This window comes from Rhamphochromis longiceps, linkage group LG8 (genome assembly GCF_057381845.1).
Source record: "Rhamphochromis longiceps isolate RC_006_pf linkage group LG8, R_longiceps_female_GT1.1, whole genome shotgun sequence".
Classification (NCBI taxonomy): Eukaryota; Metazoa; Chordata; class Actinopteri; order Cichliformes; family Cichlidae; genus Rhamphochromis; species Rhamphochromis longiceps.
The window spans coordinates 31,303,884-31,322,377 of NC_140564.1; the positions used below are offsets into that span (position 1 = coordinate 31,303,884).

Genomic DNA, 18,494 nt, shown 5'->3' on the forward strand with positions numbered 1-18,494 from the left:
AGTATTGGCGCTGCTTTTGATAAATATATAATGGCTTCCTGTGTGGTACATAGCATCTAAGAAGTACGTCCAGTATTACAGCACGAATTAGCAGTTATCATATCCACTTATAGTTTATGGATGGAGCTTGATAACCAAACCTCCTAGGCTCAGATGCCACCACAATGATACCACCCATAGGTGAGTGAAGTCCTGTTGTGAAGTCTTAAGGTAACGTTTTTGATCCTGACATCTTGAGCTTTTGGAAGGCTGTGAAACCACAAGCTCATTGACTAACAACTTGATTGGCTAGTTGTTAGACTGGACAATCCTACTTTTTCACACCTGTGATGACCATAATTTGCTAATGAGAAGCTCAATATGACCTGAAACTGGAGACTAACACATGGAAATCATTACAAGGGTATTTACCCAGGTAACAGAGAGGGAGCTGAGGGCAGTTTTCCTGCAACTATAAGGGTCCCTGCTGGTCATTAAATAGAATGCAGGTTTAAGGCACTTCTGTATTGGCTTCATCCATCTTTTGTGCTATATATGGCAGTGATGAGTGAAAATCTAAGCCAGAGGCTTCAACATGCAGACTCCACATATCAAAGGACTGTTGTTAGAGTGTGATGGAAACTCACCACCACGGGACCACTGATCGTGGTTCCACGTCCATACCCAGACTGATTAAAGTGTTTCTAAAGGCACAAAGACCTAGATAATGCTAGTCAGATGGTTTTAATATTGTGGTAGGTCTTAAAGCTTTGTCTCTAGAATTCAAATTTGGCTGCAAACAGACATTTCCAAAACGTATATTTTGTTATGAACTTCACTTTGTTTATTTTTTTTATTCCACACTCAAAGGAACCAACAAATAGTCAGTGAGCCACAATTTAAAACACAGACACATTTTATGAATAAAAACCAGACTGGGTTTTTGTTAAAATTGTTACATGGTAGACAAAATTCAGAAAATATGAAATAAATAAAAGTGAAACAAACAATCAGACAAAATGTTTTGTCGGCTTCCAGACGTTTCTCCACAGTCTCAGTTAACAATATTCACATTTGACATCAATACTGTTGATAAATGAACACAAAGTAAGTTAATAGGTGACATTATCAATACGTCTAAATGAGTGTACAAGTGTGCATGTCCACAAACGCATGCAGGTGTTTACAGGTTAACTGGCAAAATGATCAATCAATTAAAAAAAAAACTCTTTTTTTTTAGTTTTGTGTTGACCTGCAGGTCACATAAATGCTATATAAACCAAGGTTATGGGGGTGGAAACGTCTGCAATATCATCAGTAGGGTAATATGTGATTAAAGCTAACTCTTGTTTCTACTTTTAAGATCAACTGACGTGACAATAAAGTACACCTTCTTCTTCTTCTTCTTCTTCTTCAAAGATACAAAAACGACAAAGAAACAGAAGTTGTGAGTAGGCGAATACGTCGACTTGTAGACCAACTGTTCCACTTAAAAAAAATCTACACCTACAAACCACAGAGCCATGCCGTCCCTCTGCTTCCCACCACCATGCATCACATTTAGTTTGCACTAACACAGAGGTCAGACAAAATCCAGTACACGACATCTCTAGTACAATGCATGCTCTCATGTTTTCACGAGTAATTTTTTGCAGATTTGTTAACATTGCATGTTATTTGTTGAGTAACTAGCACAGGTGAACGTAAAAACAAACAAACAAACAAACAACCCCCCCCCCCAAAAAAAAAAAAAAAAAAAACAACCAACAAAAAACAAAAACAGGTCAAAAGTTGTTTCTCTGTATAAAGAAAATATGGTTTGAAGAAAATATTGAGATAAACACACTGCCAAGTTTAGCTCGGTCAGAGGTTCCCAACTTTTTTGGTTGCATATTTCTACTTTTTAAAAACATTTTAGCTTGTCTGAACAGTTTATTTAATTCCTCAAGAAATAAAACAAAGAGTTAACATCAACACGCTAACACTCTCACAGTGGCTAAACAAAATGCTGACATTATTATTGTAGAGCAGGACAATTTAAAAAATAAATTATTGTATAACATTCTGTTTCATGATGATCGGGTGGTTTTGTTTATTTTCAACTAAATTATATTTAAATTCAGGGGAAAAAAATTAATCTAAAGCTTTGCTAGTTACTACATGAAGATAGTGTGGCTAGTTCGATGCTAACAAGAACTTAAAAGCTAATTAGCTTAACACAGAGGTGGCAGTTAACAATAAAATTGATATTTCCAAAAGAATCTTCTGATTGTGTGTTTTTTTAAATAAAAATGTGTTAAACCCATTACACTGAATAATTAGAATTCTAACTTTGGCTTTAAAATGCTAATATCTACTAAACAAACTTTCAATTGGCAGTTTTATCATTAAAAATGTTTCTTCTTGTTTCATAAATCCCGTGTATCTTTTTCCTTTATAGCAGTAGCTAGCCCAAACTCCCACCCTACCAGTCTGTGATATATTTAGTTCTATTTACAATATTTTTATATTTTAACTTAGCTGAATTAAAAATTTAATGAATTAAAAGATAAAATTTTGTTGCATTAATGGGAAGCTAACGACACTAGCAAAATATCTGCGATGATGCTTTTTTTTTTCCAGGCTTCTGTACTTGAACGTTTGCCAAGTAATCACCTCTTTTGTCATTTTAAATACCAACATTTCCAGTCTATAAACTGACTGATACTCCTAAGCTCTTGGGCTAAAAGCAACATTGAAAGAAAGTTTAAAAAAAAAAAAAAATCAAGTTGGGAACCACCAAACTGCAACCATGGTGAGACCAAACCGGGGTTCACAAGGGTACGTTAAGTGCTTTAAATATTGGTTACACACACTTAAAAGTGGGGCCATTGTAGGTAGCGTCAGCATGCAGGTCAAGGAGAAAAGAAGCTGCCACAATACAATAAGTTTGACATCAAATTAATTGCCAAGTGCATTTTTGGAGTTTTACTAAGATACGAGCCAAAAAAAAAAAGAAAAAAAAAAAAGGGGAAACCAGCTTGGACTGGACTTCCTGTCGTCCACTCCACCAACAATGCCAACACACCACCACAACAGAAATGTAAAACCTCCAGGAGTGTGAGAGATTGTGGTTGGATTGAGCTGGAACGCAATGGCACAAAGAAAGCAGCAATTTGTAAAATTTACATATAATAAAATAACGCCAAGGGTAGTGTTTCCGTTTGGTTCGCCTCTTACGGAAACACCAACAATAAAAACCAGGATAAAAAGACCACAGTATACATGATACCTCAGATACGTGCCTCCTGGCTTTTTTAAGGTATGAGAGGCACATTATGATAAGAGGGGAGTACAACTGTGCACAACACAGGTCAAAGGCACAACACTGGACAAAAACGAAGGGAATCAACACCCAAGGTGTTTCGAATGGGCCAAGAAAACCACAAGGGAGGAAACAAAAGTGCTTCTGAATGACATGTTTGGGCATTTTTAGCAGTATTTTTAGCAAGTCTAAGGTACCATTTTTCCCCAATGCAATAAATTATTTTTCCCCATGCTTGGTACAACATAATTGCATCAAATAAATTCTTTATACAAAGGATGGATTACCAAAGGGGTCAATGCCAGTAATAGGTGTCTGCGATAATGACAGAGCGCTCCTCAGCTTTGATTAAAATGTGAACAACATGATTCTCAGTTTTCCTTCTGATATGTGCAAATATGGCTCAAACTTTGCATCAAGTTGCTCACATGAACAAGCTGCATTTACCCCAGATGGTGAAATGATTAGTCACTGACAGAATAAAATAAATATAATAATTAATTAACAAATGTGAGTCACTGATGGAGCAGAAATAGAATATCGCTTTTCAGTGTGAGAATTAGGTGCATTTCTTCATCACCTGTTAGTAAAATTGATTTTCTTGCTCATAAGCAAATGAACGAATACTGGCTGAAGAGTTACTGATTATTTGAGTAAAAAGGATTGAAAATGGGCTCAAAGGTGAGAGGTGGGCCATCTGAAGCCAAAATGTAAGAAGTGAGATGTGTGACCAAGAAGAAGAAAAAGGTATTTTGCTATTTTATTGGATTTTTCTTTTTAAAATAAATGTGACTAATTACTCAATTTTGATAAGGCCCATGAACCCATTTTGAACCATCTGGACTCCAGAAATGTTTTAAAATTTTCATTATGTGATAAACTACAAATTAAGGAAGCACCGATCCAGTTCCAAACCAAACTATATTCAATTTACATAAATATGAAAAAGAAAAAGCAGAAAACTGAAAGATCAGTTGTCCTTTCTGCTTGATAAGTGACTTGATATCCAATTGTGTCAGATTAAAGGGGACCTACTGTGCTACAGTGGTGGGTTCTATCATCAAGCTGAGTTAAAGTTTCATGAAATGAGGTGAGCTTATGTACAAGTAATCCCAGGGAGCCAAAAGTTCAGTTTGTCTTTACGAGAGGCAGCCAATCAGACTAGAGTCCAGGATCCGGGAGCTAAAGGAGCTTGTTTCAGTTCAATGATGAGCTAAGCGGCTGAACCAAGGCCCAAATGTAGGACAAATAAGGATTAGTCTGAAATGTGACTCATGCAGAGCTCAAGAATAAAACTCTAGAGCTAAAATGGCCAAAACAGATCCCCGTTTATTTTCTGTCAACTGACAAATCACCGTTTTCGCTTTAGTACGAGCCACTTCACTTGCACATGTGCACAGATTAAGGCTTGACTTATACTTCTGCATTACAATTTTGCTAAGCTGTTGTTAGCATTCACAGCTAGTGTGGTTTCTTTCTATGCCACTAATAGTTTACTAAAAAAAAATTTAAAAAAGCAGGCAACTGACACTGAATTATTCAGGCAGGTTACTTGCTCCTAGATTAGCCCTGTAACCCCCATAACCCCATTATATGCATTACCTTTGCAAAAGTAATATACTCTATTATTCACCACCAAGCAGCTGTTACAGTGTGGAAGTATAAATCAAGCTCACATCCTGGCCTGTGTACAGAAGATTTCTATGTTGTTGCAGTGTTTTTGAAAGTGTCAAAAACAGCACAATAACATATCAACATAATGTTAAGCACAAGAACAACACACATTAGCCAAACTACTAAGGCTTCGCTCTCGAGCTCATGAAAACTGAACTCACTTCCCGGCTGGCAGCGTTGTTTACACAGCGTATAAAACTCAGGTATCTCAGGGCTTTAAGCGGTGAGCGGTACAGTTTAGCTTGCGCCACGGTTGCTACAAGTGCTGCAGAGTGTAAGACAACACAGTCATTTTGGTGTGGCAACAAGAGGCAGCTGCAAAGTGAGTGAATATTGGCAAAGAGAATAGCACGAGGCCCGAGAGGAGAGGGGTGCTTCAGGGTTTTGAGGCAGCATACAGTCTGGCCACAGTCCAACCTCCGCCACGCTTTACTTGGACAAATGACAATGACAGTAGTTTTCCTTATCCCTAATTACAATTTTAAGATATGCAATAGTTTAAAGTTGGATATTTAAGAGAAAACTTACCGGTGTTATCTTCTTTTTTCTTTGAGGAACACTACAGAAAACGTGCAGCTGAAAAACTGGTGATATTTCAGGATGAACAGAAAGCAGAGAGGCACTGCATACACAAATTCACACCCGTGTAAGCGGGTGGGAAAACTGATATTTTCTCCATTGTTTAAATAGACTCAACCACCAGAATATGTAAATATATCACAACTATGATACAGAAATCAATAATTACACCATTTGCATTCAATTTTTCATATAATTTCATCATGTAGCCTATATAGATTTATATAGATTCCTCACATGCCTTGACAAATTGTACACTAGTGTAGGTAAGTCCGTTTTTTAGTCATGTATGTTCTTTTCTTACAGATCAAAAGGAGCCACTGGAGACTTCTTGGTTCGCGGAAAAGATGCCGCTCCAGGTTAGCTCATAATGAGTGATCGGTCCGTGCATCATCCGCCTGCGACTGCTCCGTCTCGGGCTCCACCTGCAGAGGAGTCGATGCTCTCTCGGTCAGTAAGTGGAGTGTTTTCATTCCTTTATGTCCTTTGAGAGTCCTGAGGAGGTTTCTGCTAAATCAACAGAGCCAGATGTGTAAGACAAGAGGAAATATCCCGTCTGATAACGATGATGGAGATCCAGAATCGAGGTGGAGATGGAGACGATGATTCCTGGTAGCTCTGTCCGTCCAACTGAGAACAACAAGAGGCTAATATCAGCGTCGTAGCCTGCGCTCCTGTCACACTGTCCAACAAAAAGCTGCAACGAGGAAAAGCCCTGAACCTGTCGTCTCTCTTCCAAAGTGAAGAAGGAGAGACGAGACGACAAGCCAGGGTCACGTTGCAGCACTGAAGGATTGTGGGGGATGCCAACAGCACCCGCTGTGGAAAGGCACACCAGAGGAGAAGGGAAGGGGCGGATGATCATGATGATGACAGTAAAAGGTGGAAGGGGGTTTATGAAAAGTGAAGAAAATGTTCGACAACAACGTGGTTGTTGCTGATAAACTGTTGTTAAGCTCAGGATCTCTTCACATCCGCGAGCCTCGCTCCTGAAGGATCTGCGAAAGGCAGACAGGAAAAAGACCACTTTCAAACATTTAAACAAGACGTTTAAGAAAAAGCAAGAAAAAAAAAAAAACACTTTGAATTTTGAGGGTTTTTTGCAATAAAAAGGCAGTGTTAGCAAACCCTTTTTCCAGATGAAGTCACAGGATAAAAGTAATTTAGTACACTAATTAAACTGATATAAAAAGCAGTGGTGTTCAGGTTCCTGCACAGACAGCATTCTCAAATCTTTGCTTTTTCCCTTCAGAAACTATGTGTCACATTTGCTGAGACATTTAGGAGAACAAAGAGAAGGTCAGACAGACTGAAATGTTGTAATCCAGTAAATATTTCAGCAGTCAGTGTGCTGTACTCCACTTTTTACAACTTTCCACTCTCTATGCCATCGCTTTATCCAGTACACTATAGTATTTTTACTGATATATTTAACATATTTTTAAAATAATTTAATCCTCTGTTGAGCCAGTTGTAACAAAATTTCATTCCTTGCATACTTTTTCATAATGAATGCAGATGCAGAATCACTGCTTGGGGTTTTCGTCCAGCTAAAATCTGTCCAAAACAAACAATTAGTCAAAGCAATCTGAGTTTCCTTTTAGCATTAGCTTCCCTTTTTCAGCCAGAGCATAGGAAATTATTTAAATTGTTATTCGCTGAGGGAAAAGCCTGGACACCATAATTATGGATGTGAAACTGAGGATGCAGCACGCCAGTATCCTGATACAGATTTGTAAATCTGAATCATACCCTGCTTTATCACCTATTTTTGTCTAAAACAGGAACTAATTTTCAAAAAAAAGCAGCATGTTGGATTTAATAAAATATGAAACTAATGATTAACAGCATTAGATTACTTGGAAAGTTAGTGGATCAAGTGAGAAGTAGAAATCGTTTCCCGAAAGACTTGTATACAACGTAGACTACAGGAGTGGCCCCCTGCTGGTCATTTGCAAGAGTGCATGTTATAAAAAAAAAGTTTATAATGAATACTTGGTCGATAATGCTTTATAGTTGAGAAAACATGCTTTCATTGATAAATAACATCTGGTAAACCAACTCAGTTCCATAAAAAAGACACAAGAGGAATGAATGAAATCCGAGTCTTTGCACTAATTTCATGGATATGATCGCATACATGAAAATAATCTTGCAGATCTTGTTAACTCACTGTTAAGCAGGTAAGAACTACGAAGATAAGCGATACCAAATGATTTGAACACAACAGCAGTGGGTCAGTAAAGTTCAGAAGGTTCTTGACTTTTGTGGCATCCTGGCTGCCAGCACACAGACTATTTCTAGCTGAGCTCATCCATACGGTTATATTTAGCTCCTGTATTTGTTGTAGCGTAAGCTTCCACATTAAGTATTTAATACAGCACAATAAACTGAGCTACGGTAAAAGTATAACATGAACTTTCCACCAAGTGAAGGTCTCAAACTTCAGAAAATGCATTTTTCATACAGATGCATTTTGACTTTCAGAGAGGCTGCTTGTGAAAAACACCCAAATGAGCAGAAGCCACATGAGATGGTAAGGTCCACTCTACCCAGTCTTATCCAGCATGGACTGGTTTATGGTCCAACAGTCAAATATTTTCATTAGGAAGGTTCCTCACTGAGTCAAGTAAAATGGAAGTATAATTAAATTCTACAAACACTAAGGAAGGTGCTTCAGTGCTACCTTTATTACCCATGTTGTATCTACTGTAGTTCGGGTTAAGCACTTGAATTGAGAGGGGGAGGATTACACAATTCAGTTGACCAAACCGAAAAATATGAGATTTTACACACTGAACCTAAAATAAAGGCAGAAGTTATACTGGCGCATCTCTTCAGCAGGAAGTGAAAATAAACTATTCAAGTTTTATGTCATGAAACATGTCTAGAATGGATGTTTTAAATTAAGTTCCCAGCACATAACTTTAATCTCTTAGACAACACTGTGAGTAGCTTTTGTCTCTGGGTTTAGTCAAGGATGGTTTCAGGCCTGAAGAGAAAACTGTGGATGTAAAGCGCTACAGACCAAGGTGGAGCAGTGTGGACGTTGTATGTAAACAAGATAATAATTATAAAAATATGTTTCTTATTATTTTGCTGTAGCCAGCTTTTAAAAAAATAATTTCTGTTAGTTCTTAGTTCTGTTACCACAGGATGGGCTAAGAATCTTGCCCTGGTATTGAAAATAGCATCGATTATGGATCATTTTCCAGGGTATCGGAATTAAATTTGAAATTCAAGTATGGACCCTAAACCATCAGGTCACCGTGCTGAGACTGACTGATGTTGACCGAGCCCAGGTTGTTGGCATGCTGGATGCTGGCAGCATGCCGGAGAGAAAAGAATCAACAGCACATCCAGACACCTGTGTAGGCTGTATCTCGCAATAAGTGTCTTGCATACAGCTTTACTGCACTGCCGGTCGTTAACATCCATTTAAAAACACAAACGTATTGTGGGATGCATTTAATTCCACTTAATAAGCTGTTTCACTCCCTGTTCTTTAAGATTACAAACTAGATAATGAAGTAATAATTTTCCACCAGTGATCCTCTTTTATATGAAACATTTCATGGGGTGACGTATCCACGATGCGCTCATTTTTTGCCCATCTTTGGGGCACTGTGGTTTTAACACAGCAGACTCACATCAACAACATCTGGCCACATTATTAAGGAGTCTAGCGTCAGAGCAGTTAGCTTCTCTCTGAGCTCATTAAAACCTCTTCAGATCTTTTAGTGACCTTGTGACATTTTCTATCGAGTCATGGGAAACTTATGGGCAAAAGGAAGTAGGATTTAGTGTTTTGGACGATTCAAGTGCAGCTTTGGTTCCTACACATGGATCCTGTAGCTTCTGTGGCTTATAAACTGGGTTTTAATACACAAACACGGTCCTTCGCTGCAGTTTGCAGGAGATGTTCAGACAGCCTGAACAACGGTATGAAATGTCGACTTACCTTGGCCTTCTCGGTGGGCTCAATGACGATGCCATTAGTGGAGTTGTTGAGTTCCCGGGAAACTACACACAGAAATTCAGCCTGGTCCTCATTGCCATAGTTATATGAGGAGCCGATGCTTATAAGCTGAGGGCGGAGATGGGCAAAGAAACAAAAGATCCGGAGTTAAAAGAGAGCCTACTTTTCCAAGACGTTTCACACTCTGCACCTTTTCAGTCAATAACTTGTGTTTTTTCCATTTAATTTAGTTCTACCATGCTATTTACTTTTGGTTGTTGTCGTTTTAGAGAAACTGTTGAAAATGTCAGAAAAACAACAACAACATAAAAAAAAAAACCAACCCCTAATCAAACAAAGAAATATTCATTATATAAAAAAACAAAACAAAAAAACAACTGAATGATTTTAAGTTTTCCTATTTTGAATACTCAGCCTGAAAAAAGGGATTAGATACAATTAATAAATGACATTTTATTTGCCAATATAGACTTACAGCGATATTTCAGCACATATATCACTGCATTTCTGTAGTCTGTTCATGACCTCTTTCTTTGCCCTACAGCAAGGATGGCCACCCTGCAACTCAGCTCCTGTGACTCACTCTCGCTTTGACAAAAGACTTGATGGATATCATTTTGGAATTTTAACTTTTTATTTATTTAACTTACCCTGGCTACGGTTTCCAAAGATGTTAAAATCACTGGGGAAACTCAAAAACAAAATAAATCAGCAGTCTGTGGACAAGCAGGTGTGCCTTTACAGCCAAAGCCGCTGGCTTATGCTTTGTTTATGGTGACCACATTGGCTTTGTTGAGCACCAACTGTGACATGCCGGTGCTTGAGGGTGGTTGAAGATTAAACATTTGCCCCTAGCAACTGGAGGATGCCAAGGGTTTGCCAATCGGTCTCTAGACGAGTGTGACTGAGGCCTTCAGGTTATTTTTCACAAACATGGATAGAGCTCAAAGTTTCCTGCAGAGCTTCATAGCAACTGCTTCACAGTAGGCCTAAAAGTGCTACTAGTTCTGTCATGTTTGTTGGTAATTTAAAAAAGGCAAATGAGTTGTGTTATTTTAGCTCTTTAAATTTAATAAATGCAACAAATGTGGTATTTTCTATTAAAGTTAAAAGTACCAAATAGTCATAATCAGACCTTTGCGGAGTAGTCACATGTGGCAATGACTAGAATTATTTACAGCTATTACTAATGTCAGGGGTTTAATTCATACTTACTTTCATTATAAGGCTCAAAGATCTTTTTTTTTTTTTTTTTTTGTCTTTTGAAGATCAAAAAATTGATACAGGTTCATATTGATAATACATGATTACTAATATAGAGGAAACTACAAGGTGACAGAGTCTGAATGCATACAGATTCAGGTCAAGACCAAATGAAGTACTTTTAGTATCCATTCCTGCTCATGATTAAAACATTTTGTGCCCCAGTCTTTCCTGTGTGGAAATAAATACCTGACAATGTGCTGGCATACATCTCAGGGCAAGCGGAGCTTAAAACTGCAGCGTCGAATCAACTAAAGCGTGAACTAAAAGATGACATATATTTTAAAAGCTGCATTTTCTGCACCTGCTCAAACTTCCAACCGTCCGACATAGTTGAGACCATCTGCGTGAGTTCCTCCTCTTGGCACTGTAGTACTCGATACACATGCTTCACAGGGCCCTGAGGGACACAGCAAAGGCACGCAGAGCATTACTGAAAAAGCATCAACAATCTGCAGGCAGGCACACATTTTGTTTGAACACTTTACAAGTTACCTGGGTTATATTTGCACTGGAAGAAAGTCAGCCACTAAGACTTATTTTGGTTTCGTTTTGTTTACCTGAGATGTCCGGTTCTCGTTGTCCCGTATCCTCTCTTTCACCAGCCTCACCAGGGAAGCAATGTTGTAGAACTCGGCTTCCTCCAGAACGCCTGAAACACAAATCGAATGAATGTGTTATTTGGTGTCTGAGATGCTGCTCACTGACAGCTCTGCATTATGCTTTTGCTTTTTACCTTCTTCTGCCAGATTCTTATCCATAATCAGTTTTCCATGCCGAAGGTAATTCAGGATAGGGCCAAAGTACGTGGGGTCTCTGTCGATTAGATATGCTCCTGTCTCGTCCTGCAAGAATTAACAGGTTCCAAGGAGCAAGTTCCATGTTAACAGAGGAGCAAGTTCCATGTTTTGTTTTGTTTATTTCTATTAAATTTCCATATTTTTTTTCTTTAACGTTGAAGTTCGTTAATGTAAAATTTGCCATTTTTCGTGTAATTTTTTCTCGCAAATGTGGGACTAATTTAGAAAATTTAAATTTTTAAAACTGAAGCGTATCGTCCTTGTGCTTTTACCTGCAGTAGTCTATAAACATTTTGTACAGGGCAGATGGGTACTACTGTGGAAATTGATTTTTCACTTTTTAATTTGTGCTTTTACAGTTTAGTGTTCACGGTTTTTGTGTTCTTTGCGTCCCTTTGCTGTGTGAACCTGTGTTGTATGTATTTGTGTTTTTCTGGCGTCCCACTCACCTTGTCAGAGTCCAGGTCCGGGTCTTCCTGACACAGGCGGAACAGGAAAGATTTGGGGTCCCTGCACAGCGTCTGTTTGGTGGTAATGAAGTAGGTACCACCGACGTTAAGCCGGACCCAGCGGGAGCCCGGCTTGTCCACTGGCTCGGACGGGGAGCTGGGATTGCTCTTCACCGGGAACCCAAACACCGACCTTCCGCCGCCGCCGCTACAGCCTGACACCCCACCCGGGCTGAGTTGGCTGCTCCGCGGCGGAACAATGAGGGTGGGCGACGCCAGGCGCACCGAGCCCCGGATGTCGCGGTGCTCGGGCTGCTCTATGGTCCCAGCACCGGTAGGTTCCACAACATGCAGCTCAGCCATGTTTCCTCTCCGTCTGAAGAACCAGTCGCACAGCCGCACGGTGAGCTAACGACACACTGCGGGGAAACAGCCTCCCTGAACCGCCTGGTAAACACACCGAGGATATTTTTCTCCTTCTGACGGGCTGCCTGCTCTCATCGGGGCGTTGCTGCTCGTAGTCGACCGCCTCCACCTCCAGGCCAAGAGATTAGGACACAAAAACGACTATGAGAGGCTGCACAACAGGAGCAGCATCGCGTTTAACCGTTTCTCCAAAAGCTAAATTGGTCATTCTCATCTATTCAAATGTTAACCAGAGAAAAGGCATTTCTTCCGGGTTGTAACGTGATTACTGTTTACTTCCGCCGTGTCACGGCTTTTCAAAATAAAAGCGAATTCAGCATGCAGAATTATCAAATCAAAAATCAAATCAAATCACTTTTATTGTCACATCACATGTGCAGGCACACTGGCACAGCACATGCGAGTGAAATTCTTGTGTGCGAGCCCCACAAGCAACAGAGATGTGCAAACACAACAACACAAACGAGCAAAATACAAGAATGGCCAACCTGAAACTAATAAATATATGTACAATATATAATAGTGTATGCATTTCTGGATGTGTATACTAAATATTTTCCTACGTGTGTGTGTGTGTGTGTGTGTGTGTGTGTGTGTGTATACACATTTTTACAAATTAAATAGTAAAAAAAATAAAATAATAATAATAATAATAATAAAATATATAAAATATACAGAGTTGAATATGTGCAAAACAAGTGGCATTTATATACAGTATGGAGTGCATAATGTTAAAGTTCCAGTAGTGAAGCTGAGGTGTCTATGACGTGTTCAGCAGTCTGATGGCCTGGTGGAAGAAGCTGTCTCTCAGTCTGCTGGTACGGGACCGGATGCTGCAGAACCTCCTTCCTGATGGAAGCAGTCTGAACAGTTTATGGCTGGGGTGACTGGAGTCCTTGATGATCCTCCCCGCTTTCCTCAGGCAGCGCTTCCTGTAGATGTCTTGGAGGGAGGGAAGCTCACCTCCAATTATCCGTTCAGAGCACCGCACTACTCTCTGGAGAGCTTTGCAGTTGTAGGCGGTGCTGTTGCCATACCAGGTGGTGATGCATCCAGTGAGGATGCTCTCAATGGCACAGTGATAGAAGGTCCTGAGGATGCGGGGGCTCATGCCGAATCTTTTCAGTCTCCTGAGAAAGAAGAGGCGCTGCTGCGCCTTCTTCACTGTTTTGTTTGTGTGTACTGACCACGTAAGATCCTCAGCCAGATGTACTCCAAGGAACCGGAAGCTGCTCACTCTCTCCACAGCAGCGCCGTTGATGGTGATGGGGGTGTGTACTTCTCTGCACCTCCGGAAGTCCACTATCAACTCCTTTGTCTTTGCGACGTTGAGGGTGAGATGGTTGTCTTGACACCAGTGGGTCAGGGCGCTGACCTCCTCCCTGTAAGCCGTCTCATCACCGTTGGTGATAAGACCCACCACTGTAGTGTCGTCCGCAAATTATTTATTATTATAGAATTATTAGGCAAATTATTTATTTTCCTTGAACGGGCATAAACAACAGAATATCGCTTTAAATTCTGTTATGTAAAGGAAGGAGACCTTAGCCGTAATTATATACAAACCAATCATACTTATGTGCAAGAATGGGGCTTTTATGAACATTTTTTGCTGCTTTAAAAAGGAGCAATATGAAATACGAAATCTAAGGTTAAACTCGGAAACTATATTTAAATAGTTATGAAACAATCACAAAGTACAAATGAAAGCCCTAAAGAGTTAAATTTTTAACTTGAACCTCTCATTTACTCTCTTAATTGCTATGGAAGCACTAAAGGTGTACTTGGTAAGGTGGAAATAATTAGGGTGGGGTGGACAAAAACAATGTGGGAAACTGGAAACAAATACAAATCTTAACATGACATGACTATATACACATACGTGTTATATGTACTATTTTCATTTTATGAACGTTTTTTCTGTAATGATAAGTGGAGTATTTCTGATTCATAGAAGACCAAGGTTTCTTTGTGTAAACACGATGTCAAATTAAACTTGGAGCGCAACTAGAGTCCAAGTCTGTCAAACAAATGAGAGAAAAGGAACTGAAATGGAAAAACCACATGAACCACACAGGATTTGTAATGACCTTTAAGCAACCATTCAGGACTTTTTTTTCTTTCTTTTTTTTTTTACAGTAAAACAAAGACATGGCTTGTTTTTTTTTCTGCTGGGAGTGCTTTTACTGCTCACTCAGCAAACTAGCTTTCATGGGAAAAAAAGGAATTGAGATTATGAGATATGGATGAAGTCCATGGGAGTGAGGGAGAAAGAGGTTCTCATAGTGTTGATGATGGTATTAACTTCGGCTAATCTTGAATGGTATGGGACAAGGGGTGAAATGACTCCTCAACACACTGTTACTACCAGCAAGGCACATATCACAAAAACTCCTTTCACATGTAGCTAAAGGCATTTCCTGAAGGTCAAGGAGTGATGCGTCCTCGTCGGGGATTCGAACCCCGATGTCCCGCGTGACAAACGGGGAGAGTCATCACTATACATTTATATAACAGCGCCACAAGACCATAGTGGACAAAAATATATTGCATCCGTAGCGGTTTAGGACTCCCATAGAGAATGAATATGAAACAGTTGAGGGCCGTTTAGTAAATCTAGTGTTAAGTAAACAATTCAAGCGAATATGTCCTAAAGTGTGCGTGATGCAGTAAGAAAAAGAACAGCGTCACGTCCATTTGTAGCAGTCCTCGTTAGTATAGTGGTGAGTATCCCCGCCTGTCACGCGGGAGACCGGGGTTCGATTCCCCGACGGGGAGGCATTGCATTTTCGTTCTTGGAAATGTTAAAAGTTAGACTGCACATGATGGGAACGCCCCATATACAGAAAGGCACCATCAAATAAAATGTATTATTATTATTATTATAAGACATCCTAGATCTGAATGAATGAAATATTCTTATTAAATACTATGTTCTTTATACAGTTGAATGTACTGACAACAAAATCACACAAATCACATTTCCTTTTCACTCTTGGAAATGGTAAAAATTACACTGCACACCATAGGTCGTCAACTATTTTGATGTTTCAGGGGTTCCTTTAAGACGCTAAGGAGTAAAACAATATTAACACTCATGACAGTAAGGCTACGTTCACACTGCAGGTCTTAATGCTCAATTCCGATTTTTTGATCAAATCCGATTTTTTTGTCTCCTCGTTCACACTACAAATAAAATGCGACAGCAAACGCGCTCTAGTGTGAACGCTCAAAGCGGCCCGCATGCGCAAAAGAAGATGTCACACACAACGCGCTCTGTTTAGACCAAGAACAAACAGTATTGTTTGACTGATGGCCGTTAATATAAAGACTTCGGACTTTACGTTTCCCAATTTTTGCTTTAAGTTATTTTGTTATTTACATAATAATGTAAATAACCTAATAATGATCCTTATTGCTGTTTAAGAGAGGAGCGGTGCTTCAAAGGATAGCTGCAGATTTCTGTCAGAATCTGCAGATTATACAGTACAAATAAAATGTTTACGTTGTCTTCCCAACAGTTTCACTGACATCTACACTGGATGGCTAGGAAGCGTTCGCGATGTCTTCTCGGGCGCTGATAATTGGCTTCAGTCTTGTGTCGGTGACGTAAAAGGCGGATTTAATGCGACTTGACCGTTCAAACAGCAGTCGCTTTCTAAAACATCGGATATGTATCGGATTCAGTACCACATACGAAAGTGACCCAGATCGGATTTGAAAATATCGGATTTGCGCCGTTCACACTGTCATAGCATGATCGGATATGGGTCGCATAGGGTCAAAAAAATCGGATTTGATGCGCTTTCGCCTGCAGTGTGAACGTAGCCTTACTGATCTTTTCTAAACTCTAAACTTTAATATTCTGGCGCTGTTGAGAGTTTATCTATTATACGTCAATTATGTTTGTTTTGGGGGGTTTGTTTTTACGTTGAGGCGTCTACTCATTGTAGTCTCTTTGCCCGCTGTTATTTACACGTTAAATTCGATACACAGAAACACGCGTGCACAACTTGAAACGTATAGTGGACATTATTGTGGCCACTATTTTATTATTATTATTACCATTATTATTTCTGTCTGGAAATGGACCCGTTTGAAATGATGAATTACAGATGAGTGTAAACGGTTTTATAATGCCCTCAATGACTCTTTTAACCACTTATCATATCAATATCATTACAATCCAACGATTTCTGATTTTGAGGTTTTTTGTTTGTTTTATTTGCTTTTTCGTTGATGGTAGAGAACTCTACGTTGAGGTATCTAGTCATTCTAGTCTCTTTGCCCGCTGTTTACACGTTTGATACACATAAACAGCCGTGCACAACTTAAGGTATCGAAACGGGGAAACAGCGACACTATCCCATAGTGGACATCATTGTGGCCAGGATCGGTACTGCAACATGAAATTCGCTGAGCACCTTCCTCGTTAGTATAGTGGTGAGTATCCCCGCCTGTCACGCGGGAGACCGGGGTTCGATTCCCCGACGGGGAGACATTTCCTTTTCACTCTTGGAAATGGTAAAAATTACACTGCACACCATAGGTCGTCAACTATTTTGATGTTTCAGGGGTTCCTTTAAGACGCTAAGGAGTAAAACAATATTAACACTCATGACAGTTACTGATCTTTTCTAAACTCTAAACTTTAATATTCTGGCGCTGTTGAGAGTTTATCTATTATACGTCAATTATGTTTGTTTTGGAGGGTTTGTTTTTACGTTGAGGCGTCTACTCATTGTAGTCTCTTTGCCCGCTGTTATTTACACGTTAAATTCGATACACAGAAACACGCGTGCACAACTTAAAACGTATAGTGGACATTATTGTGGCCACTATTTTATTATTATTATTACCATTATAATTTCTGTCTGGAAATAGACCAGTTTGAAATGATAAATTACAGATGTGTGTAAACGGTTTTATAATGCCCTCAATGACTCTTTTAACCACTATCATATCAATATCATTACAATCCGACGATTTCTGATTTTGGGGTTTTTTGTTTGTTCTTTTTGCTTTTTTCGTTGATGGTAGAGAACTCTACGTTGAGGTATCTAGTCATTCTAGTCTCTCTGCCCGCTGTTTACACGTTTGATACACATAAACAGCCGTGCACAACTTAACGTATCAAAACGGGGAAATAGCGACACTATCCCATAGTGGATATTATTGTGGCCAGGATCGATACTGCAACATGAAGAATATTGTGCACCTTCCTCGTTAGTATAGTGGTGAGTATCCCCGCCTGTCACGCGGGAGACCGGGGTTCGATTCCCCGACGGGGAGGCATTTCCTTTTCGTTCTTGGAAATGTTAAAAGTTAGACTGCACATGATGAGAAAGTCCCATATACACTGCTCAAAAAATAAAGGGAACACAAAAATAAGACATCTGAATGAAGGGGAGGCATTGCGTTTTCCTTCTTAGAGATGTTAGTCAGACTGGACACCACTGGAAAGGTTCTCAACTATTTTAATGTTTCAGGGTTTCCTTTAACAGACTAAGTAATAAAATAATATTAACACTCATGACAGTTAGTGATCTTTTCTAAACTGTAGCCTCAAAACTCCTCCTGGACAACGCTTGGAGTGCTCAGGTAGGATAGAAAATTGCTAAGTGCTAAAGAGTCAAAGTAACAGAGCATAAAACACAGAAAAACATGAAGCAGATTTTCCTGGCCTGGTCGTTTTATAGCAGATAACCTTAAAAATATTCTGCAGTAGAACAAAAACTGAAGAAAACCACGAATCAACATATAAACATTATGCTGCTGAAGTGAAGCAGAGCAAAGTTACAGAGGTTTGATTAGAGACACAGCTAAGCATTCTGCAATTTCGCATAATTTTAAAAAGTTTAAATTTCCTCAGTACTGAACAGCAGAACTGAGACTTTCTTGTGGGAAGTCAGTTAAATTAAAAACAAAAACACAGCGGCGGACAGCGCTGTACATAACGGTAGACTTGTGCGTAATAAGCAAGCGAATAATGCAGAAAACAGATTTTTAAATGGGGAAACTGTTCTTGAAGTACACTGAGA

The 18,494-nt window shown here is 39.5% G+C and overlaps 1 protein-coding gene and 3 non-coding genes across 4 annotated transcripts; 3 read left to right on the plus strand and 1 right to left on the minus strand.

Annotated features, from left to right (window-relative positions):
- Window positions 1-5,512: 5,512 nt before the first annotated feature.
- kctd2 (potassium channel tetramerization domain containing 2) lies at window positions 5,513-12,708 on the minus strand. The gene is made up of 6 exons (XM_085417055.1): window positions 12,028-12,708; window positions 11,515-11,623; window positions 11,339-11,430; window positions 11,083-11,178; window positions 9,498-9,623; window positions 5,513-6,534 (listed from the first exon to the last, which is right to left on the minus strand). The coding sequence occupies exons 1-6, from the start codon at window positions 12,388-12,390 to the stop codon at window positions 6,505-6,507; spliced, it is 816 nt and encodes a 271-aa protein (XP_085273181.1). The 5' UTR covers window positions 12,391-12,708; the 3' UTR covers window positions 5,513-6,504.
- A 2,451-nt stretch (window positions 12,709-15,159) lies between these two features.
- Window positions 15,160-15,231, plus strand: trnad-guc (transfer RNA aspartic acid (anticodon GUC)). The gene has a single exon. It is a non-coding gene; the product is annotated as a tRNA-Asp (tRNA).
- Window positions 15,232-16,879: 1,648 nt separating this feature from the next.
- Window positions 16,880-16,951, plus strand: trnad-guc (transfer RNA aspartic acid (anticodon GUC)). Its single transcript has one exon. It is a non-coding gene; the product is annotated as a tRNA-Asp (tRNA).
- Window positions 16,952-17,673: 722 nt separating this feature from the next.
- On the plus strand, window positions 17,674-17,745 carry trnad-guc (transfer RNA aspartic acid (anticodon GUC)). The gene has a single exon. It is a non-coding gene; the product is annotated as a tRNA-Asp (tRNA).
- The last annotated feature ends 749 nt before the right edge of the window (window positions 17,746-18,494 follow it).

What these genes read in the sequence shown, in the direction of transcription:
- kctd2 (XM_085417055.1), bottom strand. Translation starts at nt 12,390, where the DNA reads ATGGCTGAGCTGCATGTTGTGGAACCTACCGGTGCTGGGACCATAGAG. An exon ending in ACGAGAACCGGACATCTCAG is followed by an intron (nt 11,179 to 11,338) that starts GTAAACAAAACG and finishes TGTGTCCCTCAG; the next exon opens with GGCCCTGTGAAGCATGTGTA. An exon ending in ACGGTTGGAAGTTTGAGCAG is followed by an intron (nt 9,624 to 11,082) that starts GTGCAGAAAATG and finishes CTCCGCCCTCAG; the next exon opens with CTTATAAGCATCGGCTCCTC.